General features: G+C 31.8%; 1 protein-coding gene across 9 annotated transcripts in view; it reads right to left on the bottom strand.

Moving 5' to 3' along the window:
- LOC105206048 (mitogen-activated protein kinase-binding protein 1) overlaps window positions 1–21,695 on the bottom strand; it is a 165,478-nt gene that overhangs the window by 12,405 nt on the left and 131,378 nt on the right. For 5 of the 9 annotated variants that reach the window (XM_026138091.2, XM_026138088.2, XM_039457650.1 and 2 more), the window contains 5 exons: window positions 8,921–9,072; window positions 8,628–8,832; window positions 8,428–8,545; window positions 5,702–5,892; window positions 1,992–2,012 (listed from right to left, as the gene is read on the bottom strand). In XM_026138091.2, coding sequence (XP_025993876.1) covers window positions 1,992–2,012; window positions 5,702–5,892; window positions 8,428–8,545; window positions 8,628–8,832; window positions 8,921–9,072 — 687 coding nt within the window. Of the gene's footprint in view, window positions 1–1,991; window positions 2,013–5,701; window positions 5,893–8,427; window positions 8,546–8,627; window positions 8,833–8,920; window positions 9,073–16,266; window positions 16,402–21,695 lie in introns of all 9 variants that reach the window. The other 4 variants (XM_039457653.1, XM_026138089.2, XM_026138092.1 and 1 more) reach the window with 4 other exon arrangements.

Raw genomic sequence — 21,695 nt, 5'->3', positions numbered from 1 at the left:
TGTTTTTTCAAAAATTATTTATTTATTCATGAATATCTATTTTGTCCCCTTCAAAGTAATCCCCATGAGATATTATACACTTGTGCCAACGGTTTTTCCAATCTTCGAAGCACTTCAAAAAATCATTTTTTTTTATCTTGTTCAGCTCCTCCTTCGATGCCGTCTTTATCTCGTCAAGCGTAGCGTAACGTCGTCTTTCCATGGGCCTCTTCAGTTTAGGGAACAAGAAAAAGTCACAGGGGGCCAGATCTGGGGAATACGGTGGCTGCGGCATCATTAGTGTGTTGTTTTTGGCCAAAAAGTCGCGCATAAGCAACGATGTGTGAGCAGGGGCGTTATCGTGGTGCAAAAGCCAATTTTTGTTCTTCCACAAATCCGGGCGTTTCTGGCGGATTGCTTCGCGCAAATTGCGCATAACTTGCAGGTAATATTCCTTATTGACCGTTCTACCCTGTTTCAAGAACTCATGATGCACCACGCCCCTGCAATCGAAGAAAACTGTCAGCAAAACTTTCACATTCGACCGAACTTGGCGCGCTTTTTTCGGTCTTGGTTCGTGCGGCAGCTTCCATTGAGATGATTGAGCTTTGGTTTCCACGTCATAACCATAAACCCACGATTCGTCACCAGTTATGACCCTCTGGAGCAAATTTGGGTCGTCGCGGACAGAGTTCAACATCTCATTAGCAATGTTCATGCGATGCTGTTTTTGGTCGCAATTGAGCAATTTTGGTACGAATTTCGCGGCGACCCGTCTCATGCCCAAATCATTGATAAAAATCGAATGGCACGAGCCAATCGATATGTTTAGGTCCTCAGCAACTTCTCTAACGGTGATTCGACGATTGGCCAATACCATTTTCTCCACTTCATTAATTTTTTCGTCTGTTGTTGAAGTGCTCGGGCGTCCGGCACGCTCTTCGTCGTTCACATCTTCTCGGCCTTCTGAGAACATTTTGTACCACCGATAAACGTTGCTTCGGTCCAAGGTAGCTTCTCCGTATGCCACAGTCAACATTCGGAATGCATCCGCGCACTTAATTTCGTTTTTCACACAAAATTTGATACAGGTTCTTTGATCCATTTTTTTGAATAGGTAAAAATCGAAGACGATCCAAAACACGTGCAAGCAAAGCAGCTGTCAACAATTAAGTGAACATTCAAAATGGCCGAGCTTGTCGGCATAAGTGAGAGACATGAGTACCAACATAACGCCACAAAAAGATCGAAATTCGAATATACGTAACCCGCGAAAATTCAAAATTCGCGATACTTTTTGAACACACCTCGTACATGTATTACTATTGTACAATGCGTTCATACAATCATTCTAGCGTTCATACAATAATTATATAACTAATGGTGACACATAACCATACAAACAAACGTACAAATACATACATATTTCACACAAAAAAACGTACTTTCATACTCAATCCCATACCAAATGTACGCTCAATCACGCATGTCAAAATTCTTTCCATTTCAATAAAACACTATTCTATTCTTCTAAATTCTATACTTATTATTCATATAATTATATACCCTCCCAAAATCCCCTCTCTTTTACGTATAAATAAATTGTGTACTGGGCGTGCTATTCACATGTTTTTAGGACACAACTGGTGACAGCTGCCTTTACTTAAAATTAAAATAAAAAATAATTACGTCCTGGATCTAAGCTCCACAATCCGCGGACGTAACAACGTGTTCCTTACATTTATCCATATTACAATATATTAAAAGCTCGTTTAAATCTGAAGTGGACACTTCCGAAGGTTTCCTTGTTTAGTCAATTCTACCTACATGCGAGAGATTTATTATTAATTTACCTACATGCGAGAGATTTATTATTAATTATTAGATACTCTGTATAATGGAAATACAAAAATGTTATATTATGTACTACATTGCTATATTTATATAAGTATAAAATTCACAAAAATGTAATGCAATTATATTCATAACATTAATAGATGTATCTAAATTACCTAATGCCTTATCCATGCTCACTAGAAGAATAAAATTAAAATTATACAACATTATAAGTTTATTATAATATACAACATATAAATGTATTAAAAGGTCAGATCAAGGTTCCCAGAAAAATTTACACCCATTGCGACGATAAAGCTTTGTAAGAATTATTTCTGCAGCCTATATTTTAAGTTCAATTACTTTAAAAATTTACATTTTTGCAGTACATATGATATATCTGTATATTGTATCTGTAAAACATCACTTAATTATATGTAGCAGTCAATTTTTTAAAAATCTTGACTTTATACTTATTTTAGTTCCGGTCAAAGTGATCTGATTCCCTTAATTAAAAGTTAATTTCAATTTAAGTTTACATTTATTATTTTTAAAAACTTGTAAGTAAATTTAATTCATGATAAATAATTTATAATAAATTTGTATAAAAATATAACGAATTATATAATAAGAAACTAAGTACTAAGTAATAAAAATGTTGAATTTATATTTAACATTTAATTAATTAGAGTAGTCTAAATGCAATCCATTTTTAGACACCTTTTGAATTTTAGGAAGATCTTTAAATGACAGTACAAAGATACTACTTGGATTTCATTTTTTAAGAGTGATTGTACAATGATTATGTTTTGAAAAAATACATATTTTCTTTTAAATTGGTACAATTTATAGATTTCATATATTTTTGAAAAATACGTATTTGAGTTTCATTTAAAAAAAGTTAAAAGTATTACTACTTGAATTTTAATACACAAGTCTTTTTTATTCAAGATGCAGATATCGCTAAAATTCTCTAAATATTTTAAATATTCCAAATATACTAAAAAATAGATCAATAACTTTTGTGTTGAGCCTGTATCAAAATAAGCACAAGAAAATTAAGAATTAATATAAACAAACTGTAATGCAGCAAATACGAGTCAGGCGCATTCAACAATGCACAATAAGTGATAACCACAATAAATTATATATTCACATAAGAATTTATTGGACGTTTCGGCTCCTTCTTTAAGCTATCTTCAGCATAAATAAAGAGTAGTATCATAAAAATAGAGGCGGCTGATGTTGAGATGAAAAGCTTCTTCATCAGGAAGATGTTTCAAAATTAAACGAGTTATTAGTAGTTGTTAGGCTCGAAAACAATGAACATGGCTCAAGCTGTAAAGGGAAGTCACTGCACTTTACAGTTTGAACCATATTCATTGTTTTCGATCCTAATAACAACTACTCGTTTCATTTTGAAATTTCTTTCTGACGAAAAAGTTCTTCATCTCAACATCAGCCGCCTCTATTTTTGTAATACTACTCTTTATTCATGCTGAAGATAGTTCAAAAAAGGATCCGAAACGTCCAATAAATTTTCATATAAATATATAATTCATTGTGATTATCACTTATTGTGCACCGTTGATCACCCGACTCGTATTTGCCGCATTACTTTCCGTATATATTGAAATTTTCATAAGTCTCAATCCTTATATTGTAAGAATTAAATTTGGTCAATTATATTTATTTATATTATAATAATTATAATTCATTTTACTTAAATTAGTTGATATTGCTCATTTGACTCCCGACTGGCGAGTTTATTCTACATAAATACTTCGGGCGAGCATCTCATTTTATTGTATTGCAAGTCTATCATTTGTACTCTATTTTACTATTGTGCTTGGCGCGATGAGTTTAGGCTCCTGCTTGTCACTTGATAATTAATAAAAAAAATGAGCCTAACAACGCTGTATCGGATTTGGAAACCGAAGGGATGTTCAGTTGTGGGCCAACTACGAGCGTAAAACAGTAGAAAGATTTTCTTGTTTGCTGATAATGATTCGAAATGAGTCAAAACGTTCAATAAAGCAGATATTACAAAAGAATAGAAGTCGCAGCAAATTCGATTACTGTAATTTAGAAACTCTCATTAACTGCTCAATTAATTTCTTTTATTTGTTTTAACAATCTCGAGAGTACATTTTTTTATTTTAAATTAGTCAAATTCCAATCTGTAATTTGCAATCCTTTTTTTATTGTAAAAACAGTTAAATTTTAATTTTTTAATTTTTTGTGTAATTAACGGATATCTGATTATTTAATTATCTAATAATAATATTAGGTGTACAACTTAATTTTCGGCCCCTACATTTAATCAACTACAGCACCTATTCAAATTTAAAATTTTTTCCCGCCATAAAGTTGTTTTAGAACGTTATCCTTTAGTTTAAAAATAAGATAATAATTGACGGGGAGTGAAGAATAGAGATATAGGATTGGCGGTACTGCTAATATAATCTTTAAGCATGATTCAGTCTGCACACAGCAAGCAGCAAGCTTCGAGCAGCAGACTTCGTTGATTGGCTGCTGCTTGCTCAAAATTCAACAGCGTTGGATTTTAGACGAGTAGCAAGCTTCATTGATTGACCAATGCTCGACGCTTGCCGCTTGCTGGCTGCGTGGTCTGCGGGTGCGTTCCGTTTGAACATTTATACGCTTTAAGCGCTTATACGCATTGCTTTCGTCGTTGCATTTGGCGCTGTAAGCGCTAACAGATCGTGTAATAATGTCATCATTGACGTCATTATTGCCGCTTACAATTGCTTATTCCAACGAGATAAAGCAGCAAAAGCATGAGCGCTCACGTTACCTCGTTAGAATCGGAGAAAAAACTTCACTTTTTTGCAGTACTGTGCATACTAATGTTAAAAAAAATATATATATTTATGTTTATATACTTCTTTTTACAGACGTAGGCCTCATGTTTCGTGCCTGTATTCCTTTTCCATGTATGTATGTTCTAAAGTACAACCTTAAAAAATAGTAAAAAGCGATATCGTTCGAAAAGCAGCATCTGAGACACTGCCCCCTTTTCGTATTTTAACTAAAGCAAAAAGCCAGCGAGGCTAAAGAAATGATTTGTTCGACCTTAAATGATAATGCCATATCTTATAACATGTAAAAAGTGGTTTCAAAAATTTCAAGATGACAATTTCAATCTTCAGGATAAAAAAACCTGAAAAACCGAAGAAAGCTGAAGATAAAGAATCGGAACATCTTTTAGAAGAAGATTCTTGTTAGATTCAATCACAGCTTGTAAATACATTTGCCAACAATTGATGATTTCAAAATGTACACTAGCTAAGTAGAATTCAAAAGAAGAGCCGTTAGGTTTCGCTTCATGAAAATATGCAGTCGCACGCGGCAAAAATAATCTTAGAAGTCATTTCCGACTTGGACTGGGAAATTCTTCCTTAAACAGTATATTCTCCAGATTTCTCCTCTTCGGATTTTCATTTTTTCTGATCCCTGCTACCTAGTTGAGTATCACTTCAAGTTTTCCGAGGAGAATTGGCAAAAGCATCGACGAGTTCATCAACTTAAAATCACCATCCTTTTTCCAAAGCAGATTTCGCCAGTTATCTCAAAGATAGTATTAAAAAAAAAGTGTGAACGTAACGGAGTAGAAAGTAACGAAAGAGACTATTTCAAAGATTAAAAAATTATTCGTTATTTTTTGTAAATTAATAATATTTTCTTTAAAAAGGCAAGAATTAAGTTGTACACCTAATAAACGTTTGATTATCTAATATTCGGTTACCCGACAAATTCACTATTCAGAATATTCCTAGTTCTTATCTCGCTGATTTACGCTCTTGAATGGCAATAGAGAAATAATTATGATCGCTGTGTTTAATAATAATTTTGATATACTTACATTCAACACTAGCTACATCGATAGCGCGATCGGTGTCTTTAACTGGTAGCTCATGTGGACTAGGCTCCAACTGATTTCTATTTGCTGCCGATATTCTACTTCCATTCTGTCCAATCATGTTCGTATTATTCCGGCCATTTGCGATAATTGTAGATCCAGATCTTCTCACCGTTGTACCGGGTAAACTAAAGCTAATTAAAATAAATAGTGTTTTATATCAAAGATTGAACGAAAAGAGTAATGTTTCTAAACATTACTTTTTTGTGTGACTATAAGGAAATATTTTTTAGTAAAGAAAGGGGTATTATGGCTATTGTGGATATCACGGCTGTCAGCATTATCTCTGTTATTGATGAATTCTAATAATTGCTTATTCTAACATTTCCTTCTAACTATTGTTTTAACAGTTATTTATTTATTAACTCGCCATTTTTTAGTGGCTCTAATATGCCAATACACAATAATTGACAATTGTTACATGGCATTTTTATTTTTGAGCCCTTCTAAACTTTTTCAAGGTACATTTTAGCACTTAATTACACATACTTCTTCATTATTTTTAAATTTGAATGTATTATTATACGAATGTATACATATACAATTTATTCGGTTGTACACATTTCAATTTATGGAAAATTAACCTTATGCATTACTTTTTTTTAGTGAATATAATTTTATGTAATTTGCACAGTATGGCAATAAATTCGCACAGATCTATAATCATCATGTCCGCATTAAGGCTCCTGATTCCTTAGCCGGGAATTCCACGTTAACGGTAGCGACATTCCGTCGCGGATAAAATTAGAACTAATAGACGTGAAACGTGACACATTGACGATGGGATATTGTCGTGCATGTCATTTTGTTGATAGCCGGTCAATTGGTCAAAAACAATTGATCGAAAACAATTCGTCAAAAATCAATTCATTGAACGGACAATTGATCAAAAGACAATTCGTCGAAGAAAAATTGGTCGAAAAGACAATTAGTTGAAAGGAAATTGGTCAAAAATACAATCTGTCGAAATTGATAACCATCTAGAACTAATTATCACAATTTGGTCATAATTTCAAATCTAACATCGCAACGTCAATTGAATATCCTTGGCCAAATTACAACTAAAATAGGGTTGGGTTAAGTTAGAAAAAATACGGAGAGGGGGTGCAGGGACAAGGGCAAAGTCCCTCCCCCGCTCACGCGTTCTCTGTACCAAATAAGTTTCTCAATTTATGTTTTTCAGATTGTATTTTCGACCAATTGTCCCTTTGACCAATTTTCTTTCGATAAATTATCTTTCAATCAATTGTCCGTTCGATGAATTGATTTTCGACGAATTGTTTTCGACCAATTGTCACCAAACCCATTTTGTTATTATGTATTTTATTGTGAAAATGACTTGTCTCGTATTTACTAAATTTGTAATAATAGACTGCGAGTAAAGTTTCTTTGAATTTTATATATAAAAGTACATTTTTCACTTCTTTCAAGCTATCCGTGTGTTTTCCTGTCTAAATAGGCGTTACTTTACGAGCTTTTTACTGACTATTTACTGACTGCTAGGCGAAAAAAGGATAGTTGTGACCGATATTTAGAAGTATTTTAAAGCCTCCCATTTCTCTCATTATACCAAAAGTTACGCTCCCATCGTCGCTCGCGCTCTCGCGTCGGATTCGCTCTCGTAATCGCGCGCTCAGGGCTGTATCTAGTCCGAGCGTCGATAAAATTAATCGCTCACACAGTTCTCGCTCGCGCTCTATTCGAAGTGAATTTCGGCAATTCAACTTGCATATCATGCAACATTAAACAAAATCTTTAACGAAAATTGTACTAAACGAAATTGAGAAAATCAAAACCGTACAAATATAGTCTAGAAAGTTGTAAATAGTCAGAAAGTTTTAAAATCAACTTTTATGCCACATCTTCGCATTTAAAAAAATCAAATGTGAACCAAGTATTAGTCTTATATGAGAACAATGGAAGATTAAGGATTAGTAATGATCGTTATAAATAATCTTTATAAAGAAATTATTTTATTTTTAAATTGACTTTATATGACTATTATACGAAAATCTCACCAAACCACATAACTTTCGTTTAACATATTTTTATTTGCCAGATTTAATTTTCGAAATATGCAACTGAACTGGTTAAAATAGAATCGCCAGTATGTTAGCAAAATGATTCTACTAAATACAATTGTGCAAGTAACTATTGCACTATTGTATAATTACAATTATTGCTCATCATTGATTTTGGAAATAAAACTTATAAGCAAACTTAACCCTCAGCTGACACACTGGACATCGTACACCCAGGCTGTTTAGAAAAATGGTAGTATTCATAAATTGTTCGCTCCTTTTCTCCTAAATATTTCGAATATATATTAACTTCTCGATTTTCGCATTTAGTTAATCTTCTTTTTGATCTTTTAGTCTATCAACTAAAAAAAATTATTCGAATTCTATGCAATACGTATCGAGATGTACGCAATTAAAAATGGTCGAGTGACGTACATCCATGTGTGGCAAAATATCGAATTCAGTAGAGTGTGTCAGTCAAGGGTTAATTAAATTAATCCCTCTATTAATTGTATTATCAATAATTCAGTAAAATAGTACCACTTCAATGCAACATACAACAGATATATTTCAATGCTGCACTTTACATTTTACTGTATTATACAATAATAAAAGTTGTCAAGAGTTATCAAACCATTAAACTCTTACCTAGTAGAGGAATGATCAATACTGATACTTCTAGGTCTTGGCGGAAGCGCCGGTTTTCCATTTGACGAAGTGTCCTCCGAACTAGAATCTTCCTGATTTCCCACTTGACTTAGATTAACTATAAAGAAACATATATTTTAAGTAAACAACAATAATTGTCAATATACCTAGTCACTGATGCAAAGTGGGAAATCAAATACCAGTTGAGAAAGCTCCTTGCATTCCTCGTCTTCTTAAGATTGAAGAGATATTATTACCAGAAGAACTCGTTTTATTTTGATGATTGATTTTATTTTGAGAACTAATCGTTGGTCTCATCAGACCGCTTGTCCTATTGTTGACGTTAGATTGACCACTCCACCCTCTACTTCCTCCCGTTATACCAGCATCCGATTCTGAATCACTCTACAAATTACAGTAATTTTTATTTGATCTATATCTGTGTATGCATGTATGCGCGCGCGTACGCGTGTGTACAATATTGCATACATACTTGGTTTAAAACACCAACACTGCTGCTTCTTGTTATATGAGTAGAATGACTCTTTCCCGAAACGTATTTGGACTGGTTGCTGAGATTGGCACCTCCCAATCTCAATGTTGTGCCTACATTTTTATTTCCTAACTTTCCTGAAACTATTGTTGCTAATTAGGAAAAGAAATTTATATAGAGATACTGTGTGCTTACTTTTAATCTATAAAGGATAAGTGTAATTATAAAATATTTAACAGAAAGAATGATGGTAGTTTAAGGCCAAAATTTGCCTATAAGCGGATTGCATGAAATCGGTCTATTTTTATGTTATTCGGTCTGCTAAATTCGAATATAAAGCTTCAAATTGTTCAAAATGGGGAACTTTGTGAAAACGCAATTTTTTTACTCAAAAATCTTATTTTGTAATTAATCATTTTTTGATGCTTAAAGTAGCTTTGCACAAAATCCTCTTTTTTTCAAAAAGTACTATTTAAATTATGAAACTTTTCTTCAAAAAGTACTTTTCAAGTTATGATGTTTGCAATTTACAGTACCACTGATATTAACATTATCCGTTTCATGAAGTGTACTGTGTGAAGCAATTTTATTAGCAATATAATTACTTTGTTTAAAATTTAATTTATAAATAAAATATTTTATAAATAGTTTATAAATAATATTTTGTAGTAATCCACATATTGTAAGCTTTTTGTTATACAGGGCGTCCCATTTTAAAATACGTACCTTGATAATTCTTCAATGAAGCATTTCCAGTAAAAATGTTTCAGACAAAATTGTATGGTTTCGATGGAGACATAAGATGGTAACATTAATTTGACCTTGAATAGTTGCTTGAAGGTCACGTGGAGGTCACCTTCAATTTTTTAAACGAAACTGACTACTTTTATTGCATATTCTTGTAGCTTATCTTGAGACCTTTCCAAAATTATAAATAAATGTTTTTTTGTTAAGTATTTTACGAATTACAAGACGTGAAAGTTACAGTACCGTCGGCATTAGCGTCACTCAAAGTGTACCACGTAGAGGTTGTTCGGTCGGTTTACACCTCTTTTATGTTCGAAGAAAGATCGGAGAATGATCCAACCAGTCGATGATCCAGTCAGTTGGTTGGATCGGCATCACCGATCAATCTTGGCTTAACTGACTGGATCATCGACTGATCTTATCTTGACTGGTTGGATTACCGATCAATCGTGGCTTAACTGATGGAATCAACCAATCGACCAATCTTATTTTGATTAGTTAAATCATCCTCCCAATCTTTCTTCAAACACAAACGAGATATAAATTCGACCAGGCAACCTCCACGTAGTACACCTTGAGTGATGCTAATTCTGGCGGTACTGTAACTTTCAAGTCTTGTAACTAAAAAAAATACTTAACCTAACAAAAAAACATTTATTTATAGTGTTTTAAAAAGACCTCAAAATAAGCTACAAGAATATACAATAAAAAATAGACAATTCAATTAAAAAAATTGTGTGAAGGTGACCTTCACGTGACATTCAAGCAATTATTCAAAGTCAAATTAATGACACCATTTTATGTCCCCCTCGAAACTATACAACTTTTGTCTGAAACATCTTTGCTGAAAATGTTTCATTGAAGAATTATCGAAGTGCGTTTTTTGAAACGAGACACCTTGTATAAAGTAAGCTAATTTTTTAAAAGTTAAGATTCTATATAAATATTTTTCAAAATTAAGTTTGAAGTTTACTTAACCCTTAAACGAGCGCGCTCCTCGATCAAACGTTGGTGGGCGCGCGGTACTGAGTTTACAATTCTCTGTAAGTATAATATCATACTAGTGACATGGCTGTGGTCCAATTGGTGCTTCAAACACTACATAGCATTCGTCAATATGGCTAGTCCATTTGACGCTATGAAACGCTCGCACTAATTCTCATTACGTCATCAATATGTCATTTTCCCTGTTGTTTCACTCTAACTGCCTTAGCTCGGGAAATGGGTTAGCTGGAGCGTTTTGATATTTGGTGAAAAGTACGACTTGGGCCACGGTCCAATTTGCGCTCAAATCACGATTGACTTTATAATGCCTAGTTCTTTTAAAGTGATTTGGAGCCGGGCAGAACTGTGTTCGTCCGTTACAAAAATTTGTGCAGAATTGCTAATGCTGATGCAATTATTGAACTTTGTGTTAACCAACTATTCTGTTATTCAACAACTTAAAGCCAACTTGAGCTTGAACGTGAATTGTTCTATGATCTTTTAGTTAAAAACTCAACATGCCCGAATATCACATTAAAGATCAAGAAACAGGTATTATTTACGCATTTAACCTGACTGAAGAATATCATCGTGCTTTAAAAGGTAAAATAATTTTTGAATATTCCATTCTTTCCATGCTTTCAAATATAATGAAAGCAAAAAGTTAGAAATGCTGTAGAAAAATTACGAGATAATTTACAATAAGTATAAAGTTTCTTTTGATTTAAGTCTCTTTTAAATTTAGTATATTGTACTAAATTATTAGAGAATATAAATTAAAGCATTAGAAGAAAGCAATAATGTGGAACAATAAATACAACTAACAAGGGGAAGACCAGGTGACTCATCCTGGGATTTTGACCCCAATTTTTTTAATTATTCTGGAGATGAAAAAAAATATATATGTCCTTGCGTTTGATTGAATAAACCTTAGTTTCGGAGTAATAAATTTATGAAAATTAGCCATATCCGCAGCGCAACGCGGCGCGCCATATGAGCCTTCCTGGTAACTATATTTCCAACTAGTGCAGTTGACTTCGTGAGTTAGATGCGTGCTTCATAATCGTAAGATCCGATTTCGCTCCCGGAGGTGATCAATAAATTTTTTTTAATGAGTGCTTTATTTATTTTTATTTATTTTGATAATATTGATATAGTATGCAAATTTTTTAAATAGAAAATTTAATTTAATATCACATTCTAAACATTAATTTTAATTTTAAAAAAATTTTAATTTAAGTAATAATATTTAAAATAATAAATAATAATAATAATAATAATAAAAATATATAAAAAAATGAAAAAATCAAGGGCTAATGAGAGTTACAGCGTGGTTGATAGTGCGTACAAAATCTTTTTATTCAAATTATTTAAATAACGATTACCCGTTAGAGGTCATATTCAATACGATTAATAAACGTCTGAGATCTCTGATACATAAAAAAAAACGCTCCATCAAACAACTTTAGATTCTCTTGAAGTGAATACTCAAAAACGATAGTTCTCTATGCCTTACATTACAGGTATTTCGGAGAAATTCAAAGCTGTATTTAGAGACTTAGATGTTAATTTAGCGTTTTTTAATCTCAACAAATTTAATATATTTATAAAAACAGGAAAAGATCCTCTCCCAAAGAAGACTAAAACACATGTAGTATGTAGAATTAATTGTAAAAACTGTGATACATGTAGGACAGACCGAAAGAACTCTAGAAACGCGAATAAGCGAACATCAAAATAATATCCGTAAAAATACCGACAAGCATTTAGTTATTACCCTGCATAGGATACAATACAGTCATGATTTCGATTGGGAAAATGTAGATATTTTAGATAACGAAAAGTTTGTGTGCAACACCGAATTTCCGAAATGCTGCATATTCAGATGCAAAAAAACGAGTTAAATTTACAATCTGACACGGAATTTTTACATCACGATTACATTGCCATTTTAAATAACTTATATTGAACTTTAATTGTATTTTTGTAACAACTTTATTTGTATATGTGAGAACTGACATACTCTATATCTATTTATTTTGTGGTGCGTCTTAATGTTATTGAGTTCGAGTCTCTCGTTCCTCACAATCGAGCGACGCGTTCAGTGACAAAGCGTTAACCGTAGAGAACAGTCACTTACATATCACATCGCAACACGTGTACTTACTTTCTTAATTAGTACGACTGCGTAATTGCTTATTAAAGATTTGTTGTCGCGTACCTGTCCATGGCATCGATCAGTGAGTCTTCATTTTTCTCGTTTGTCTTTTGAGATAATTTATCATCTATTCAATATTTCTCAACTTTAAACCCTCTTTATCCCATTGGTTGTCACTGGTCTTTTCAACAGTGTCAACGCAACATCTTGGAATTAGTGAGAGACTCCTCGATCATGTGATGGACAGTATTATCTGGAGAGTTTGCTCAGGATGGTCCGAAGTGGGACCAAAACGTTCAAGAATATAACTCTATAGCCTCAAAGACCATAACTCTCATTAGCCCTTGATTATTTCATTTCTGACAATTTCGAGAGTTTAACATTATTATTTTTAAATAATATATAAGTTATTTGTAATTGATAACATGTAAAGGCAATATATCTAAATTTTCAAATTATTTAAATTTAAACAATTTGAAAATTTAAATACGTTGCTTTATATGTTATCCATTACAAATAACATAATTGTTAAATTTAATTAGAAATAATATTAACAGTATTTTAAATTTCTAGTTTTTAAAATAATTAATTTTAAAAGAAGAAGAATAAACAAACATCTGAATGTGAATGTGAATATTTTTATTACAAAAGTCAATTATTCAAGTATTTATCATCCAAGTAATTGTTCCGCATAAAAATAATTTAATTTTGTAATAAATCCTCAATACTTGAATAACTGAGTTTTGTAATAAAAATATTCACATTCACATTCAGATGTTTGTTTATTTTTCTTCTACAATTAATTATTTTAAAAACTAAAAATTTAAAATACTATTAATATTATTTCCAATTAAATTTTAAATTTAAACTTGAAAATTTAGATACGTTGCCTTGTAGTATCCATTACAAATAACTTATATGTCATCATTATAACTTATTTATTATTTCAAATATTATTACGTGAATTAAAATTTTCTTAAAATTAAATTTAAATTAATGTTTAGAATATGATATGAAATTATTTTCTATTTAAAAAATTTGTATGCTATATCAATATTATTAAAATAAATAAAAATAAATACAAACACTCATAAAAAAAAGAAAAAAAAAATTTTATTGCTCACCTCCGGGAGTTGGATCTTACGATTATGAAACAAGCACCTACCTCACAAAATCAACTGCACTAGGTGAAAGTACAGTTACCGGGAAGACTCATAAGACGCGCTGCGGTGCGCTGCGGATATAGCCAATTTTCACAAATTTATTACTCTAAAACTAAGGCCTATTCAATCAAACTTCGGGACACGTATATTTTTTTTTCATCTCCAGAATAATTAAAAAAATTAGGGTCAAAATCCTAGAGTGAGTCACCTGATTTTCCCTTTGTGAGTTCACTGAAGTCTGTAATGGTATATTAGTGTTGTCCAAGATCTGTAATTTTGGGTATTGGTTTGACATAGCAGCGTTACACTGGCTAGTTAAGCTACTTTTTAAAAGCGGTACAAATGCTACAATCTGGTCCATTTGTATATCGATTATAATATTCGTAACATTAGTGGATCGATCATAGCGTAGCGTTTAGAGCGTAGCACTGAGAGCGTTCAGAAGTATTAAATGGACTGCAGCCATTGTCGCAATAGTGTAACATCATATTTAAAGAGAATTGTATAATTTATCAACATTTTTTCTGTTACATAAAAATGACACGATAAAACTTTATTTAATTCTAAAATATATTTCACATACTTTCATTCTTTCTTATAAATATAGTTTTCCAAAATTCTTATAATTTGTTTGCGATCAAATCACTTTTCTTTCTATAAAACTCTACAAGACCTTCCTATAAGACAATGGCCTAGTTTATACCAAATAGAAACCCTTAAAAGAGGGGTCGGACAATCGCCGCCATTAGAATGGTACTAGAAGTGCACTTAATTAGAGCGGGAGTATTCAAATGCATTTTATTACATTAAAGTTTCTATTCACTTTCTATCTCCGACAACTATTTCTTTTTCGTGAAGAAATAAAATTTATTTATATATATTTATTATTATTATTATTTAACACTTGTCATAGCTGTAAAAGTAGCTTATTTCATTTTTGGTTGTCCGTTTATTTATATGATTATTTATATTTAATTAGTGTATAATAGTATATACTATATTTAATTAATAATATATAATAAGAAACAAGACGTTATATTTTTGATAGCAGTTTGTTGATATTAGATATAAATTTGCTGGCTTTCTGCCATCAAAAGCCGTAGCATGTTCTACTCGAAATTTGTTTCTGCACCGTTGTCTGGTATATTAAAGCTAGGATCTGATTTGATTCATAAAAAGAACTGTTCTCGCTAACATTATAAATTCGATCATTTATTTCATTTTTGCAATTCCAAACTTTATAATATCGCATTTTTAACTCTCAAGTATTATTTAAATATTTAAAATATTACAAAATATCATAAGAGTCGTTCACTGCATGATTTGAACTGACATTTCAGCCGGAAGAATCTAATAGCGGCAGCCAATCCGCATCCTGCACTACGTTGTTCGATTCCTCTTTTGAGGATTCCTAACACCGAGCATTTAGTCCGCCATCTACTGCATGCTCACTTTTAGGTTTTTCTCTATACGATGCAAATAGTTGTGAATTTGTTTGGGTCAAGCATATACTTATAAAGTATATACTGCTAATACTGTCTAAAAAACCGTAGACAACATTACGGTGCAGATATATCATTTTTCTTTCTCGGCATAGAAGCATTGATGTGCGCATGCGCATTAAATACACCCAATCGCACAAAGATAGATGCTCACGATAAGTAAAGAGAGAAATTATCTCTTTACTCTCTCTTATACCCACGTTCTCTACTTACTGCTGGAAAAGGGAATCAGCAGTATATACTTTATAGGTATAGGGTCAGGTAACTTTTTCGCGATCCCTGACCTATTTTGGGTGCTCTCAGGCCGTCCAAAATAGCGCGTGTAAATGGAGATAGACTAAAGTGGCGCAAAGTACACCAGTAAATTCTGATAGATAACTCTGCTTTATACAGGATTGTGAAGAATTTACACTGCGTCCAAAGTATGACATTCGATATCTAAAACTGGTACTGCAATTCATATACGAATCAGAAATCCAAAAGCTGACATGACTAAGGCTACCAATATTAAGGTCAAAGATAGTCATAGGTCTAAACATTGTAAACGTTTCATTAGTGACCTACTTTAGGTCAGGATTAGTTCATAGGTCAGGTCGCATTGTATAAACTAGGCCAATGGTATTAAAAAAAAATTATTTATACCTATACATTCATCTTATAAACTTTTTCTCAGAATTCTATAAAATTTTCGTATTATGTAAAATGACTGGAGAACATTTTAACCAAAATAATTCATTGAGTATACAAGCGTATAAAAATATAAATTATCGATACGAAACGATGAGGAGATACCTTGTACAGGACCATGCAACAACCTATTTGAAGGACTGATGGAAAGATCACTCAATGAACAGGCGCGTCTCATGCCACTCTCCTCTTCTTCGCTGTCAATAACTTTTGACGAGATTCGCCCCCCACTACTGCCAACTGTTGACAACGCGCACACACATGCACTAATTGCTACTATTTGCATGATGCATTTTAAAAAATATTGACAATAATGGACACAGCACCATTGACCTTGAAAAATGTTATCAAGATTATATAACTTTGAGTAATCTTCAAGAAATTATAGCTGTCACTCGTTATTCGTTAAAAAGTTATCACCAAAAACAATTTTTAAATTAAGTTTATAATTTGAACTTTACCTAGTATAAATAGCACATTATTTGTATATTTGCGGACGTTGATGTTGATTACATTTCTAGTCCGGAATGACAACGTGGTCAATTGAAACCTAGTAACCAGGGCAAAAATTTTGGCTTGGATTAGGTTTGATTATATTTTTCGGGTTTCGTTCTTTTTACAGAAGGACAAAGATTCTATGTCTACAGTCCTTTACAACGCGAAGCAAGGTCCACCCATCTCTCCGTGTTTACAGAGCAAAACAAGGTCTATAATTGTACTATTCTACATGAGCTTTCCACGCAAAGCAAGGTCCATTTCACACCTCGCCTGGCTTTACCCAGCTTTCCCCTCTCTCTAGTCAGGTAAATCTCGCTTCGCTAACAAATACATATTTACATTGTCAACTTTATTTATTAATAATTTTTTAACGAATAACGAGCGACAGCTAAAACCTCCTGAAAATCACTCAGGCTCATAACAAGGATGTCAAGATCAAGGTCATCAGAGCTAAATCTGTTATTGTCAATATTTGTCAAAAAATTTTAATAAAATTTTGAAATGTTTTGAACATTTTATCAAAAGAGACTACAAATTAAGAAGAAAATGAAATGGAAACGGCTTAATGGATTTTGATGAAATTTGCAGAGATTATGTAGAAAGAAGAAAAATAATCATGGCGATTTGTTTCACGTTTCAGGTTACTGTAGTAATGCCTGAGTTGCCCAGAACTAGGTTTCTATATTGAGAAAAGATAGAGATCGTGAAATACATATAGGATGCTGAGATACCATAATATCTCGTAATTTATATAAAATTTTAAAAGCAACAGTTAACATTACTTCATTAAAGTCTATTTAGACATTGCAGAGAAGGTTACATAGAATAAAAAAAGAATTTGTAGGATAGTTACTGGTCATTAGTGTTCACTAGACTTTTGTAAAAATTGAAGTTTAGTTTTGCAGGTAGCAGCAATTTTTACATACTATTTGCATACATTTTACGTAATTTGAGATGTTAGATATTTTTTTAACTTTAGTCTAGCTTAAAGGTTTGGTTTTCAAATAATATGAATGAATTTAATGTTTATCATGTGTGTAAGAATTCAGCATATAATTATATTATGTTGTGAGAAAAGTCATGAGCTAGTTGTAAGACATTTGCATAACGAGTGTAAAACTGTTCTTGTGAGTTTACATTACTTCGTAATGAACGTTGCATAATACTTATATATATATATATATATATATATATATATACTACTGTGTCCAAAAAGTAAGGTGACATTGCATTTATTTCGAAAATTCTTTATTTATTCTTGCAAATCAATTTCGTCCCCTTCAAAGTAATCCCCCCTGATATAATACACTTATTCCAACGGATTTTCCAATCTTCGAAACAGTTGTAATAATCGATTTCAGGAATGGCCTTTAGCTCCTTCTTCGCAGCGGCTTGAATCTCTTCTATCGACTCGAAACGGTGATTCGTGATTTTTTAACCAAAAACTCGACTAATATCGTTCCACAACCACCGTATTCACCTGATTTGGCTCCATGCGACTTCTGGCTATTCAGCAAACTCAAGCAAGTCGATAGAAGAGATTCAAGCCGCTGCGAAGAAGGAGCTAAAGGCCATTCCTGAAATCGATTATTACAACTGTTTCGAAGATTGGAAAATCCGTTGGAATAAGTGTATTATATCAGGGGGGGATTACTTTGAAGGGGACGAAATTGATTTGCAAGAATAAATAAAGAATTTTCGAAATAAATGCAATGTCACCTTACTTTTTGGACACAGTAGTATATATATAATAGAAGCAACAAGTTCAATTTAAAAACTGCCTACTTGAAAATAAATAAATTAAAAATCAATTTCTCACCAGTGTAAAATAAAAAGAATGAAAGTCCTTGTAATATCAAATCCTCAGCTCCATCCGCAGTAAATAATATATCTCTTCTATAGACAAAATCATGTATTATGCTCTTACGAGTGCTGTATTGCATCAAATTTAAGTGTTATAATATAATATATAATAAATAATAGAGTAATAAAATATATAATATATAATAAAATATATAATATATAATAAAAGCAACAAGTTCAATTAAAAAACTGCCTACTTGAAAATAATTAAAATGTTCAAAAATCAATTTCTCACCAGTGTAAAATAAAAAGAATAAAAGTCCTTATATAGATTCATTGAGCATTTCATTTCACCAAATTTCCAATCTCATTTATACTTTATATTGCACAGTGCTATTCTTTACACTGTTGATGTATATAAGTCAAAATTTTAATTAAGAACTTTAGCAATAAAAGAAAGGTGGCCGATTCAATATTTTATGATTAGAAACTTAGTAATCTACAAAAATGTCCTCACAGGTAAGCACAAAGAATGTTAGAATCACAACAATGTTCAGGATGACTCATATCCATGAAAATGATATGTTTTCTCACTCAAAAAAGTAAATACCCAAACCAAGAAAGGTCAGGGAAGGGAGAACAGGTTTATCAGCGCAAACCTGGTACTAGAAATAACTTTTAAGCCATCTATTCGCTTTTTGAGTGAAAACGCATATCATTTTCACAGATATGAGTCATTCTGAACATTGTTGTGATTCTAACATTCTTTGTACTTACTTGTAAGGAAATTTTTGTAGATTACTAAGTTCCTAATCATAAAATGTTGAATCGGCTACTTTCCTCTTATTACTAAAACCTTTAATAAAAATTTTGACTTATCTATGTCAAAAGTGGAAAGCACTGTGAAATGTGAAGTATAAATGAGATAAAAAACTTTGTGAAATATAATCAAATTGAAACACTACAAAACGCGTGATATCAGTACAAAATTACTTTTTCAAGAAAACGTAAAAAAAAGGCGCTTATGTGTATGTGCATGCCTAAAAATCTTTATTTTTTTCAATTAATAAAATAATATGTATTAATATTTTCTACCAAATCTCTTATTCAAAGTGGTATTTACTTAAAATAAATATCTTGAAATTGTGTAATCTAATACAATGATATGCGTTTGTTTAAAAAAATGTATGAAATCTTTAAAGTGCGCCTATTATAAAGAGAATATACTTTTTCTACACAAAACCCAACTGGTAGTATTTGTATTTTCATTGAAAAATATTCCTTTTTTAATCCAACTGGTAGTATCTTTAATTATTATACAAAACCCAAGTGGTACTATCTCTGTATTGTCATTGAAAAATCTTCCTACTTTAAAAATTCAAGTGATAGCATCATTAATTCTCATTGAAAAGTTTTATTCCAACACAAGTAGTATTTTATTAAATAAATAATATCTTAAAATTGTGTAATTTAATTCAACCTAAATGCATTTTTTTTTTAATTTGGTAAGTAATTAAAGTGTACTATCTTTGTATTTTCATTGAAAAATCTTTCAATTTTAATCCACGTGGTTGTATTTAATTTCAATAAGTTTCAATATATAACATTTAATTTAAAAGAAATAAGAGAAAACAGTACAAAATGAGAAAATTTTATTAAAATAAAAAAATTTTTAATGCACAACGTTTCCGAGGACAAATTCAGCTAAGTCCTACTAATAATAGTTCGCGTGACATTACAAATGTTGAAAACAGTGCTAACGCGCGCATTCTGATAAAAGAACAATTAGGTTTTAAATTAAAACCGGACGAATGTGTCCCGCTCGGCGAATTTTTTTCGCAATTAAATTTTAATGCTTGACCAAACGGTTAGGATGATAGTGCTAAAACAATAGCTTTAGTTTCTTGCTTGAGAGGAAAAGCACGCTTAGTTTTAGAATACGTTTAAGAAATTGAAAACTTGAGACTCAAGGAGTTCAAATCGAAATTGGAACTACGTTTTGGGGAAAGTTGTTTGTCTCGTTCTTTTACACGAATAAAAAACAAAAGTTCACGAATAAAAAACAAAAATTTTGAGAAGATATAACTTCCTTTGGTTCGGATTTAGAAAGACTTTCTCAATTAGCTTACCCAGAGTGTTCTCATTCGCGATAAAATTACTACGCGCAGTTTATTTCGGCTTTTTTTGATGGTTTCATTAGAATATTTCAGCTTAAGAGGGTCACTTTATTAAAGATCACGATAGAAAGAGCAAAAGCTATTAAAATTATACAAAAAAATAGTTTTGAAAGAAAAAATTATAAATTTAATGGAAATAGGAAAAAAGTTAAAGAAGTTTATGGTAAAAGAAGAAACAATATCGTTTTGAAAGAGAGAAAAAAATAAGTTTAAATAATTTTACAGAAAAAAAAATTTTTTAATAAAGAATTAATAATTTTAATAACCATCAGCTGACACATCATATTAGATTCGATATTTTGCCACGCATGGGTATACGTCACTCAACCATTTTCAATTGCGTATCTTTCAATACGTAATACAAAGAATTTAAACAATTTTTTCTTTAATTGATACGACAGAAGGTCAAGAGAATGATTAAATGGCGCGAAAATTGCGAAGTTGATTATATTCAAAATTTCAGAAGAGAAGGAGCGAACAATTTATAAATGCCAAGCATTTTTGTAAGTAAAGCGGGCGTACGACACTCGGTGTATTAACTGAAGGTTAATAGTAGAGAATATCGGCAATGCGGACAAGAGAGATATTTCCGTTTACAATGTTCAGAAAATGTGCAGATTAAGAAAAATTAAATTTGGTCAAATTCTTCAGGATGGATTCGACAGATGAGGAACAGTTTCGTTAAAGAAAACTTGGTAATTGTAAAACTAATAGAATTAGTGCTTTAGGAAAACGTTTTTGTTATTCTGGAATTTTGAACGGAAAGAAATGTTTATTCAAGATCGATACGAGCTCGGATGTTTCAATTGTTAGTCGGAAATTCGTTAATTCGGAAGTTAATAATTTAGCATTTAAAAATTGCAGAAAAAATATCCTTCAAGGGAGATGGTTTCTGTAAAATCTAGAGCTTTGATAAAAATGTCTTTGGGAAAGTTTTTGTTTGAAATGCCGACATTTATCATGGAAAAGGAGGAAGATCGTTTACTCGGGCATTATTTTCTTTCGAGGATTGGTCTTCCAAAATTTTTCAAAGCTGTTTTTGGAGGTCAGGAGCAG

This window comes from Solenopsis invicta, chromosome 14, assembly GCF_016802725.1.
Source record: "Solenopsis invicta isolate M01_SB chromosome 14, UNIL_Sinv_3.0, whole genome shotgun sequence".
Lineage (NCBI taxonomy): Eukaryota > Metazoa > Arthropoda > Insecta > Hymenoptera > Formicidae > Solenopsis > Solenopsis invicta.
This window is presented reverse-complemented; position numbering and strand designations above follow the sequence as displayed.